Here is a 14,204-nt window from a genome sequence, read left to right on the forward strand (position 1 = left end):
GGGGAGAGGCGCCGGCCCTTTGCCCCCCCCACCCCCGAAAAACGCATCCCCCGCGGAGCGGGGGTCCCCGCCACGCTGCCGGCATAAAAATAATCAGAATCAGCCCTTATTAACTATTTAGCCTCAGCAATAATTGATGCCCGGTATGAATAAACAAACAGCAGCTCTGAGATGTAACACGGCGACCGGCACCGTTCCGCTGGAGCCTTGCGTGTCCTTGCTCAACTCACTTAGCTGCTCCCTCCTTTCAGCCTCTGAAGTGTAAAAGAGAGGGAAAGTATTTAAAGATACTTGTGAGTCATCTGAGAATCTGCTCTGATGGCTGTTTTAAAAACCCATCTTCAAATATTTCCTCCTTCCAACCTTTAATTTGGCTCGGTCCTTGGCAAGCAACAGACCACCACCTGGATCAATTCTATGCGTGTAGAACACCTGATTTACATTTGAAGTAGAGATTACAGGCCCCAGATCAAGTTCCCATCCCACCGAACAGGAGCAGAGTGAGATTTCCAGCTGATCTCGCTTTGCTACCGTTCGAATCAAGCCATTTCAGCTGTAAAGCCGGCGGATCCTCCTCTCTGCTGCCTCCCCTCATCACGTTGTGGTCTGGTTCTGCACCACGCGAATTCCAGCCATCTTAAATGTAAAATAATCGGCTGTGCGTTGGGATAAAGTTAGGAGGACGGGAAATAAAATCATGCCCATCTTAGGGGGGAGTTGCATTCGCACACCGTTATGTGAGCAAGAGCAAAGAGTCTAGCTTGGCTGCCTAATGACTTAATTAGTAAGATCTCTGAAAACAGCTGTTCCTGGCTGCCAGCAAGGTAACGCGCTCCAGGAAATCTCTGGGGTGGTCATTCCGAAAGCATCTCACTGATTTATCCCCAGTGTATCAAAAGAGATTTTACTCGCATATACCTTTCTATCTTCTTACTTTTGTTTAGGACACCCTCTGTTATTAGCACCTGTGAGGTATGGGCAGAAGTACAAACACGGTATGCACGTGCGTATACACAGCTATATGACCATAGCAACAAGAAAAAGAGGCAACCATACATCAGCAGGTGACGACGCACCCTTCTATCCCATCCTGATAAAATCATTTTTCCGCATAGAATTTACTCTCTGATTTAAGAAGAGATTTCTTTCGGTGAAATAGGTCTATACATTCAATTCATGTTAGCTTAGCTATGTTTGTGCTTATCTGGTAGTAAAACCAGGGTCTATCTGCACACAAAATTGAATCTAATTCAACTCGTATTTTCCATTTTCCATTCGGTGCAGAGTGTTTATATACAATTTAAACTGGTCATAGATTCTTAAACAGCCCTCTTATTAGCTTCACCTAAATCTGGTTTAAATGCTATTTTAAAAAATTACCGTGGGTACATAACAAAAATTTGCACTGAGTTAACGGCTTTACAGCACAGCTACAAAAACATCTTGAACAATCTCATGGATAAAGAATGCCCTAATCACTCCTGACTTGTTCTCCTGCTGATCAGAAACATCCAAAGAGCCCACAGGTACTGCAAAAAGGAACACGAGCAACTTGGTAAGATGCGCTCTGAAGGGAGCTGATCCCACAGATGTGGGTTATTCCTATAGTTCAGCTCGGTGCCCAAATGGCAGAATCATCAAGGTTGAAAAAGACCTTGAAGATCATCTAGTCCAACCATTAACCTCACACTGACCGTTCTCAACTACACCAGATCCCTAAGTGCACATTGGGAGAGGATTAGTAATCTTACAGGCATTTTCAACTGTTCATATTGGAAAAGGACAGGACAAATGGATGAACAACAACAAAAAAATAATATCACATTCTCCCAGCCAACACTATTCCTACACCTCCTCTAATGGCAACAAATCATCTTCCTTTATCACCAAAAAATCTGATACTCTGATATGATCTTGTTGGAAGTATAAATAGCTGAAAGGCAAGACATTCAGATAAGAATTAAAACTGTGTTCCTGAATGTTCTTAGCAATTAAAAAAAAAAATAATAATAATCTGATGGCACTTTTGCAAGACTGAAGCATTAGTCCTGGCAAGCTAGCTGGATTTCAGCTCAGATACTATTCCCCTGAAAGACTGTTCTTGCACACTTGTTGGACGTTGAATGCTTCTTGATTTTGACCTAAATTATTGTGACGTTGCTAACTGCATGGTGCTAAACTGTTAGTCCTGTCAGACACAAAGCTTGTGGCATTTCGAGGTTTGACAAAGTATTTTTGACTAGGCCCAGCATCTCTCAGAGAAGTTGTAAGGTTGTTTGCATTCCTTGGGTGAAAGGCAATTAAAAGTGCTAAGTATTATTTAAGCATAGCTGAATGCAGGGACTCAGTTGGCAGCTAAATTGCAAATGCTGGAAAACAACAGTGCTTCCACCTGAAAAAAAAAAACAAACCATCCCATAGCTCATGGGACAGAAAATGTCCTCTGCTCACAAATAAGGCTCATGTCCTGGAAAGCCTGCCTCCAAAGGGATACCTGCAATCCACAGGGACAAGATTTCCTTTGCAGACAGCAGAGGGCAAGAACTAAAAACAGCACTTCCAGCTAAATGCTAAGAAAAAGAGTAGATGTAAAAGGAGAGGGAGGGATACTGTATGCCATACCTGTCCTACCAACTGACAGACAGTTGTGAAGGACTATATAATGTATGCCCAACAGGCTGAAGGTATCCACATTAAGATTCACACTTACATAGATAACTAACAAACGCACCAGAATAAGGTCTTCCAGAGAAAAATCATTTGTCTACTTCCACGCTCAGTCACGGAGAGACTCCTGCTTTTTCTTTAATTCCTGAATGCATGGTTAGCTAATGTTTGAAGACTGCAAAGTCTAAATTAAATTTTACAACTGATTACTTGATTAGGTTGGTATAAGATGTGCCCTTCAGTCTACACCCTGACCAGAGGAAATTCAGTGCCTGAAAGTAAAATTATTTCAAACTAAACACATTTGCTTAGTACTGCAATAGAAGATGTGCTATTTTCCAGTCATTTAAGTAACATACATTGGTTTAAAGCACAGCCTGGGTGAATCCATACAACTAAGTTAAAAGGACGTGGATTTTTAGCTGTTCCCATGAGTTTAAAGATTTAAAGCAGTAATGCCTAATGATGACAGCAAAGGACTGTCTCTAGCTCCAAAATCAATGTGTTGTATCATTGACTCACATTGGTTGACTCTGGAGATTTGACAAATTCCGTGTTCCTCAGTTTTTTCCTCCTAAAGAAGGGACTAATGACACTTTACCTGCCCCTTAGGACTTTTACGATGCTCGCTGGTAACTTCAGACTTCTCCAAGATGAAATCTGTTTTATACATACAAAGCATTTCTGTAGTATTCCATCATTAGGTCCTGCCATCTCCTTCATCTGCACATGCACATCTCAGAGAAATGCAAGTTTACAGACAGAAAAAGTACTTTTCGGGGGGGGGAGGCGATTACCAGAACTGCTGAAACTGTCCCTGCCACATACCTATTGAGCTGTCTTCAGGATTAGGCCCTTGCCTGGAATTGCTGTCACACTCCTGGCACCACGCTAGTATCTCCTGTATTACCACATGTGATGCCACGTTGTGATCAGACATCGTTCTTCAGCTGCTGAATTTGGGGAAAGCTTGTCAAAAGCTCTTGTCTGCCAACAGCGAAACAGGCTGGATCGGTGCCATTTCCATAGCAGGCAGCTGGGAAGGGAAGAACCTGCTTCCCACACGGGTGGCGTGGCACACGCCGCTGTCGCTGCCCTCGCCGCACCGCAGGAATTCAGCTTTAAACATACAGTAACACCGGGAACTTTGCCTTTATACTCCCCTTCTCCCCTTGCTCTTCCCTTACATCTCTCATTTTCATCTCTGCTGAAACTCCATTGTTTTTAACAGTTCAACAACCTTTGGGATGATTGAATTGATAGGATAAGAAGGATTTGAGCAAATCCGGTGGTTGGTCCTCTGCTAAGGAATCAATTATTCCACAAGCTACAGAGCACTCAAATAGTTAAGAATCCAGCCATTTAATTGATACTTGTTTCTGCAGCTGTGCAATACCTCCATTTCCCAAGAGGGCTGTTTCCAGTTGCTGCTCAAGGTTTCTAACAATCATATGGATCAATTCTGCAGATACCTTAAGGCTGTGTGTTAAGTAAGAATGATGTTTGTGGTGTGTATTGGGCGGGGAAGGAGGCGGTGGAAAAAGAGACATTTCATACATCAGAAAAACGTTGACGTATTTTCTGTTTTAAACACATTTATTTAGAGTCTTTAGAGCCCATACATTATCGAATAATTTTAATTTATCACATCCAAATATAATAGGCAAATATATAATACAATAAATTGCATTTGTACACATAAATACAAAATTTGAGGTAGGGCCTCAAGAATAATGATTTCTTAAATTAATAACATACAGCATTATAATATGCACTACATGAGATACATATGAAACATTATCTTCTCCACGTACAGCTAATGAAAAAATTATATAATGACTTGGTTAGGGTACAAATCTTTATCCATAGGCAGCAGTACCCCATAGAATGCCTGTAAATATATATATATATATTTATATATGACATTACGCAAGTAATTAAGATTTAACCCATCAGCGATGGGTCCGTAATAAAGTGCCATAGGACACAGGGCGCAAATTCTCAGCTGGTGTAAATTGTCACAGCTCCAGACAAAGCTGTGACAATTTATACCAGCTAAGCATCTACCTTACAAGGTAATACTACATAATATAAATGACAGATAACAACATGTTTTAGTCAATTGATAATTTTCCTAACAATGGAAGATAGCTATAAGGCAAATGGTTACCTGAAGATGTATTTAAACATTATGGGCAAATAATAATATTGCAAGCAATAAGGTCCAGCCCGGTTCTCACGTTACATTAAACCCATCAGGAAAACCTTCTCTCTTTGGCGACAGGCTGCCTGAGGGTGACAAAGGCAGAAACCCCAAATACCCCTACCCTCCCCCCTCGAGTCATCAACCTGAGTCTCTCAGGAATATCAAGCTCTGACCATTTTACAGATACCTTATGTGCACACCATTTAACTACACAAACTAAGAAACGAGTGTTCTCTTCTAACAGTGTTACCAGCAAAACAGAGAAACTTTCTGGGATGCCACTTGCTGAAGCTCTGCAGCCTGCAACCTACAATCCCTACAGGTCTGTCTTAGATTGCAAGAAGTGGAGCTGAAGAATAAGAAACCAATAGGAAACCAATGTATGCCATAAATAAGCAATTGCTTTAACACAGGCAAAAAGAAATCATACAAGCCACACAACTGTACATACATTCGAAAAGACCAAAGGTATTTAAAATAAATCAGGCGTTGGAATTTTGTGGTAAGAGATAGCCACACAGTGTATCGGAAGCAATGATCTTCAGTGCTGAGGCACATCTAACGTGGTCAGTGGAGCAGAACCTAACCAGAAGACTACTTTGACCCAATTGAAACATCATATAAAGACCATCCAAGTCTTTCTCAATTAAAGGTCATTTTGTTAAACCCTTCTTTTGGAAACAAAGTGCTGCCATGACTAGCTGAAACACAGGTTTTGAACATTGCATATTAAAAACACTAGGAAGACCCCAAAGAATTTGAAGATGGCAAGCATTTGCATTAGGTATAATCTTTAATGCCTACAATAATGTATCTCATCTCATCCAGAAATTCAATTTCATTTCAAAGAAAAATTATGCAATGTAAGTAATTTCACCAAATTTGAACATTTTTTACTCACAAGATAGATAGATCTGCAAGTACGTACATCACATTTTTACTAATATGGCTTTTTCCCCTCCTTTTTTTTTTTTAAAGATCTTTACTGGTATTTAATTAGTTACTAAATTTATTTTTAGAAAATTATCAAAGTACATGCAAACTTTTCCTAGAACATGGTAAATGAAGTGCATTCCCAAACTTCAAGGTTACTTCTCATTTAAAGAAGACACTGCTGGTTAATTTAATCTCAACATTCAGATTTGGCCAGAAAATACTTTTTAAAAAGTCTAATGTGGAAAAAAAAATAGATCTGCTTTTAACATACAGTGAAAACTTCACATCTTCTGTGATTTTTGTATGCATTTCTCCCCCTCTCTCTCCATGTTTTTGCAACCCTAGTAATGGAGGTCAAAGCTGAAGACAAACATCAGCTAGAACAAAATCACTATCATCCATTTTCAGAGTTTCAAAGTCAAGTCTAATCCTGAGCTAATGACTTAGCAGGCACAGGAACAACATCTAAATTAAAAGCAAGCAGATTAATTACATAAATCATGGAAAGCAATTCAGTTTTTCATATGCATTCTAGTTTGGTAATCCAAGACAAAGAAAAGATACTGTAGCAGTATTTCTTCAAATGGCATGTCTTTTATACTTAAGGTAGACAGCAACTGACACCCTTACACTGAGGTAATTTTATTGCAGTTAGTTAATAGTTCCAATGCATGTCCTGAGACAAGTTAGTAAGTGAAAGGATTCAGAACTGCTAAGCGATTTGTTTTCTTTTTTTTTTTTAAAAGAGGAACAAACCTACTTTTTTTTTTATTTATTTTTTTTTAATCACAGTAGTAGTGAAGACAAACTGGCCTGGACTTCACAAATCAAATCAAGACGCTAGGTAATATTGGAAAAGAGAGGCCTAAAGCTATTTATCCTGACAAAAATACCTAATTCCCACTAGAGGTGAGGACTTAAGTTCCTTTATTCACCCAAAGAAGGCCCCTCAGCCCCACGTAGCCATGGGGGCCAAATTTCCAGCTTGTCTTTATGGACCTTCATCACATCAAACAGAGCATGGCTTCTCAAACCTGCCTCTGCCGGGAACACAAAAGCCAGAAGTAAAAACAGCAAGCCCCTTATTAAAATAGCAGGCAAAGCTGAAACAAGGGGGCACAGCTTTAAGGCAGAGAAGCTCACAGAAGGGTCCCATCCGCTGCCGTGCGAGACAGGGACCGACAGAGCCTGTGGAGTGGAGACTCAGAGGCCACCACAAAACGTCGCAAAATCTGCCCTCGCTCTGCTCAGTGACAACCCCCGATGGCGCTTTGCTTGTCCTGCATGAGGATTAAAGTTCTCCAGCAGTGCCTAGAACTGGCAACACTAATTGCCCCGTGAAAGAGGAAGTTCAGCAAAATGATTAATATATTTAATATACATATATATATACACACACAGAGAGAAAGTAAGTTAACAATTTGTGGAAGTGTTACAGTAAGGTTCAGTTTTTGTTTTGTTTTCTTCAACGGGATGAAACAACACATCTACTGATCTACAGACACACATTAACTGAAGATTTACCTGAGACCCTGTAATATGAAGACAGACAGACAAAAGAACGGGATAGAAACAGTCCCCTGAAAGGAAAGAACATTTACTGACTACTACAGTAGTGTGTGTGGGGAGGGAAAAAAACGGCTAAACTACTCTAAGCTCACCATCTCTACACTGATTGATAAGATATTTATAGGGACATAAAACATCACTAGTACACACTACATGAACACTGATCACTGTTAAAAAATATCATATATGTATGTATAGGATATAACAAGATAGTAAAGGTTACAGTTTTGCCAATTATTGAAGATATATTTTTCTCCCTCATTCTAGTGCATTTATAATAAATCGGGCTAATTTTCTACTCAGGTAAATAAATGTACTCTTAAAAAGCTCTACTTTTACTCTGCCCAATAGGTAACAAAACTATTGAACTCTAATATTCATATTACCACATATATCTGATTCCTAAACATAATGATTTAGAACGTCCTATTGCTATGCAATGTTAGAACAGCCATCTCCCCCCAGCCCTCGCATTTTGCATATCTACTGTTGCATCCATGTGGGTGACTGCAGTGGTTAATTGTTGTGGGGTTTGGGGTTTTTTATGTAATGAAAATCTTTTAAATGCAAAAAAAAAAAAACCAAAAAAAAAAACCAACCCAAGCCAACCCTATGTACATTTCAGAGAAAATATCGCTTTGAAGAATTTGTGTGCTATATATAAAATATATAGACAAGTGGGGCTTTGCTATTTCCCCATTGGTTGAAAGAGAAGAATACATCTAAAGGTTATATAAAGGTATTTATAGGAGAATGAACAGGGAGTCACAAAGTTGAACAGCACATCTAACTTCTAATAACTGTTGTCAGGTGGTAACTAGACTACACTTACCACTGTAAGAATACAAAGTTAGGCACAAATTATATGATGGCTTCTCGAGGAGATACTGTAAACAAAAGCAGAGAAACAAGGAAAAGTATGTTCAGAGTATTGGAGTGAAGTGAGTAAAACCACAGTTGCACTCCGTGTGGAGCGAGGTTTCAGACACTTCCTATAACTGAAGCATTTTTAATTTAAATTACAGAAATCAAGCTATCAAAAGAAACATGACAGCGCTTTAAACAGTGATGCCCATACACCTCAGTCTGGCACCATTTCCACAAACTACTTCTAGACTCAAATGCAGTTTAGTCCCAGTCTCAAATGATTAGTTCTTTAAATCTTGCTTTAATTTTTTTTTCTACTTGAAAAGATCAAATGGATTATTGTGTTTCTGTTCTGATCTCACATATCGCTTCCTGGTGTGCTGTTTAAAGGGTCTCTGCTCGTTTAGATAACAAGTCCTCATAGTATAATTCATACTCATAGAAAAAGTGCACAGACACAACAGGGCAAGCTCTGCTGTCAGTGTAGACAAAGTGACCTCGCTAACTGCAAGAGCCTTATGCTGGATTTATACCAGGACTACAGGAGATCCTCTCCTTTGCTCACTTCCATCCAATCTGAGGGCTGAACTTCCCTTTGATTACACCAGTAACAAAATCCTAGTCCCATCACAACTGCCTGTTACAAGGATGCTTGTGGGAAATGGGTCAAATTCTGCACTTCATTTCCTTAAAAGATTTTTCCACTGTGTTTCGTTCATTCTTGCACCACCCGACAAAACTCGGTATGTCGCCTGTTGCACAATATGCTTTTGCTATTTCACCAGGTACAGAACACGTCATGGGCATCACCTAGGCCTGGAAGTGGTCTAGCTAGGTCTTCCCTATGGCATGCAGCAGTAAGTCCTACTTCCCTAAGCAACCGCTTCCAGGCACTGCAGAAAAGAAAAGAAGAAACAGTGGGGAAACAAAATGGAAAAAAAATATCAGGAAAGGCTGGCGATGTTATTGCCACCCATGTAATAATTATTAACATTGGGTCCCCAGTTCTATATCCTTCACTGGCAGTTTAAGTCCCAGGGAAGAGGTTCCCAGTGGATCGATCATATTCATGTAACGTTCACCGCGGTGCTTGGCCAAAAATGGACCCCAGTCAGGCTGTGGAGAGCACACCAACTTGAGTCGCTGCAATGTGGGGGAGAGAAAAGAGAGACTCATTTGAAGTTACGGACCAGAATTACAATGCAGAAGAAATGAGGATAGGCTCATTTAAGATTATTGATGATGGCCCTGCAACGCTCCACTGCTTAGTGTTTGTTTTGCACAAAGTTTGCAAGATTAATAGAGGATAAAGTGCCGAGATTTTAATTATACATTCTCCCCCGCATCATATGAGGAGAGCTCAGAACCACTGCTACAGATTGCAAGGCTTACTTACTGAAGGACATGTGCACAATTACTTAGCCCAGTGGTCTAAGCAGTGGGTAACTGCGTTAAAATAATTGGATTTCTGTTTAGCATATTTCCCAAAAGTATACAAATGACCAAAAAGTTGTACATTGTTATGAATGAACAAAGATTTTAATTTTGAGATGACAAAATGTTTCATTTCTGTCTGTAGGAAAAAAGAAAGAGGAAAATGTTAACCTAGCAAGCAACAAAAATCTTCTAATCTTTCTGCTGATTTCTTTATTGAATATATAATTTGATTGGCGCATTTACAGATAAAAAGGAAAGAAAACATATTTCTGATGACTTAAGAGGGAACAATTATATGTTTATTACCTAATAAAGTGAATCAGACCTCTATATCAGTTATTTTAATCTCTACTTAATTACCAGTTTGCAACTCTTACCTCCCAAATCAACCATAATAATTTTATGCAGCAGACTCTCTATTCGGAAAATACCAGGCTACAACTGAAATAGCTTCAGCAAAAGCCCCTTCAAAACAGATCCAACTTTCTGGCGTTTCTTTGGGTGCGCTACTAGGGTGACAGCAAGGGGAGCACCCTATTTTTGCCACAACTTACATGCCAGTTCTACACACATAAGTTAGAAGATTTGAAACAGAACAATTCGTCTCCCTGAGAGAAACTTAGGAGACGATGAACAAATAAGCCCAATTTCATATTAGCTCATTTGCAGTAGGAGCAGTTGTCTCCTGACCTGTGCGCTCCAACATGTGCTACACAAGGGCTGAATGGCCCTTTAGACAAGTGGCCTGGTTGCCTAGTGCCAACCATGTACTTGGATGCTCTCCCTAGGGCGTCCCACCACTTAATATTAAACTCCTTTGCTCTACACGAAGCAGAAAAGCGTGGTCTTTTCCCTTAGGCATATGTACTGTGACATATTGAGAGACCAAAAAGATTATTCTATTTTAGTACATCTTCTCTCCTTTTCATTTTTGAGGCATATAACATCCCCCATGGGTTTTGCGGGAGAGCTGAACTGCAAAAAGCGGCTATGGAAAGGGGAGGTGAGTGTCTGTTCCTTATCGCGAGGAGGCAGCAGTACAAGCAGCGTGCAGTGACGAGAGGGCAGAACTGAGAAAGCCTCAGAGGCCCAAAATAAGAGCAGTGAACTTCTTCAGAAGACAAGGTGAAGGCAACGAAGGGATGAAATGCTGACATGAGAAAGACGTCGCTGTACCACGTCCTGCAAGGAACTGAGGAGCCAGCGGGATGGGAACAGTCGGGGTGGCAGGCAGGGCCGCAGCACAGAGACAGGGAGCAGAAGGGGACTGCCACGTTTCTGGAGTGGCAAGGGAAAGCAGCAGGAATCTGATTCGCAAAATACAAAAAAAGCAGCATAAAAATAAAGTGCCACCTGGAATTTTTTTAAGCCCAGGTGCCAGAGAGGATGAGCTTATTCAAGAGATGAAGAAGAGGGGGGGGAAATATTGCCAGCTAAGTTTTATAATGAGTGAGCTATAGAACATGAGGTCTTTTTATATGTCTTATTCCTGAACTTCATCACATGGCACAACCTCCTGCAGCACACCCCGGATGACTCGGGTACCCGACCATCTCTCACTTTGCAAACAGGCAACTCCTGACTGACATCTCCTAGCAGTGGCTGCTGCGCTCGCTGCGACACGATGGACGCCAGCAGTCGATGCTTCCTATGCCTGCACGCTGATTTTGCAAAAAGGCCAGGAAGGCTAGAACAACTTTCTCTCAGTAACGCCATACCGAGGCTCATTAAATTCGTAACACCTTCTAGTTCTCATAAAAGCCATCACTTAACAGTTTAGGAGCATTTTGTTGAGGAACAGGGAATAGGAGGTCTGCATTTTAAATCAACTGAGTATCTCTTTGCAACACAATAACTAGCTTACCAGAAAGTAATCCTAGCACTATTAGACGTTCAATATCGCAAAAATCAATGTACAATAAAACAGACAGTCTCCTGCAACCATATTTTTAAGCAGCAAAAAGACAGAAGAATTACCTCAATAAATTTGCCTGGGGCTAGATGCATTTTTATCACAAACATAACTGGGATCCAGATAACTGAGCAGGCCAGCATCAGCCATCCAAGCACCATGGACCAGCCCGGGTAGTGGTAAGCTCCGTAAGTCATCGGTTCCCACTGGTAAAAACTGAAGCAAAGGATAAACTGGAAAAAAGGAAGGAAAACAAACATGTTTGAGTAAGCAAAACAAGCCCGTTATGCAACAAATGATAGGTATCCCCACACAGAGTTGGCATGTATGGAATACAGATAAAAGTACGTACACCTAAGGAAGGGTGCTGCCACAAGCTGTAATAAACAGGTCGGAGTCTGAATCTAATGAGTTTTATGGAAATCTTGCAAAATCCCACAAAAATCACTGTATTTATGCCAGAAGAATTGAAATTAGAATCTTGCCCCTAGAGTAACATGCTTTATTACATGGTCTATTGGCAGTTTTACCTAATGTGATTATGCTAAGTTACTCCATTTCACTTACTGTATGAATAGCAATACATCTGCTTACATTTGTGCATAATTCAGTAACTTTTGGGAAATGCCTGTGCTCGCAATAATTGCACACAGAAGATTTATAGCAGTATAACTAGGTGAAGGCATGTATAAAAATGATCAGTTTTATTTCCAGAGATGTGGAGTAATTGAAAGTCTAATATTAGACTATCCAAATGTATCCAATATTAGCTTTACAGGGGCAATAATAGGAAAGAATATATTGCTTGGTTTTGCTGTGTCTGTTTCCATTGCATAAAAATTGAATTATGACTGATCAGTGTCAATATATTGCTCCCCATAATTCACTAAATATTACATTTGGAGGGAACAACCACAGAACATGGAAGTTTGAACTGACCTCGTTTGCTTTCCAAATTTGCTCTCCTTAAGAGACAACAACATTTTCTATTCCCTGGTTATGATTACTGGCAGTAGCTAAGAGTGCAAGTCTGATCAGTAAAGGAACCAAGCAATTTGAAGAAAAGCCTTACAATTCCCTTCAGAAGCGTAACAGGTCTAAGGCAGCATCTTGAAAACAGCCATTGAAAGGGAAAAAAAAAAGATAAAAACCACATGCACACAACTTTATTTTTAACAAGGCCCTCACGAGAAAAAAATATATTGCCATTTATGTTACCCTAATAATATAGATTAAACTGATCTATGTCTTCAAACTTTAAAAAAAACGATTTGCAAACTATACCTATATATTGTCAAAATCAAACAATGGTTGCCACTGGTAGGTAAGATAGATCTCCCTGGTTTTCATGCACAGCAACACTCTATTTCAGTGAAGACAATCAGTAAAGAAAATCTATGCGGGAAAGCAGAATATCTTCATTATGCCTGTTGGACAAATTGTTCTCACTGCAGAAAATTTCTTCTCCTTGCAACTCAGGGTTTTGTTGAGCTCACCAAAACTCACTAGTCCCTTCACACGTGCATTCTCTCTGCAAAACCTAAACCTTGTTCAGTTCTCAGAAGAAAACTCCTGCATTCTTGAATTAACAATACCAGAAAGTGACTAACCTTATGCAGAGGCCTTTAGGGTTGTTTGTTTTTTTCCCCAAGAAATAAAAAGATTTCCCAATGTTTACACCTTGCTGAAGAACAGCAAAAATAGGAGCTTCCCAGCGCATAAACCAAAATAAAACTTCTCTGGAAGCAATGACTGCAGAGGACTGTAGAGTCACCATTTTGCTTCTTCACCTCCCCCAGCTGTCACCACACTTACTATTTCAAAACGCGTGTCTTTTCAGAAACTCTAGCAAACTTTTCTCATCTGGTACCTAAAAATCTACGGATACTTGTAGGAACTATTTAGCACTGCTGTGAAATCGTGAGGTTTTAAAATCCTACACAAATACCGATAATCTTGCCACACTTATGGTCTGGGCCTGAGGAATTTCAGGCTAAAGAATGTTCCGTCAAAAGTAAAACAGGGGTGAAAGAAGGCTCAGCTGGTTGATACTGACTTAGCAAGACGACGGCTTTTGAAATGGCTAAAAGAATCGTTTCATTCTAACGCCAAAGCATGATACGCAGTTAAGGGCTGTTCTGTAGGTTGGCTAAAATGTAAAGGAAGCAGTGTGTTAGAAAGCTAGATAAATGTGGATAGAGTTGTTACATTTTGGCTCTGGGATTTGAAATAACAGACGCAGCGATGGTAAAATCGAGAACGTGCCGTCTTCTAGATTCAATCGGAATTAGAACTAAAGAATCATGTCAGGTTTGGGGTGGAAACACAAATTTTTAAAAAATTATTTAAAAAGAGGAAAAAAAACCGGCAAAAATCAATAAAACACACCTCTGGTTTAAAGTTAGAACCCTCATTATTTGTTTTAAACCGAGTCCCCCGCCGCGCCCCAGCCGCTGTCGCACAGCGCCACCTGCCGGGGATGCTGGGGAAGGGCGGCCGGGGGGGTACGGGGGGGCCTCACCCCCCGCCGGGCTTGTCCTTGTTCGCTCCCTCAGGGCCTCCAGTCCTTCAGTTTTTTTCCTTTTTTTTTTTTTTTTTTTTTTTTTTTTT

The 14,204-nt window shown here is 40.3% G+C and overlaps 1 protein-coding gene across 1 annotated transcript in view; it reads right to left on the reverse strand.

Annotated features, from left to right (window-relative positions):
- Window positions 1–4,247: 4,247 nt before the first annotated feature.
- SLC6A5 (solute carrier family 6 member 5) overlaps window positions 4,248–14,204 on the reverse strand; it is a 46,497-nt gene continuing 36,540 nt past the window's right edge. The window contains exons 10-11 of the mRNA XM_026850689.1: window positions 11,660–11,827; window positions 4,248–9,388 (exon numbers count right to left, since the gene is read on the reverse strand). Coding sequence (XP_026706490.1) covers window positions 9,233–9,388; window positions 11,660–11,827 — 324 coding nt within the window. The 3' untranslated portion in view covers window positions 4,248–9,232. The remainder of the gene's footprint in view (window positions 9,389–11,659; window positions 11,828–14,204) is intronic.

This window comes from Athene cunicularia, assembly GCF_003259725.1.
Source record: "Athene cunicularia isolate RWA chromosome 5 unlocalized genomic scaffold, athCun1 chr5_part3, whole genome shotgun sequence".
Taxonomy (NCBI): domain Eukaryota; kingdom Metazoa; phylum Chordata; class Aves; order Strigiformes; family Strigidae; genus Athene; species Athene cunicularia.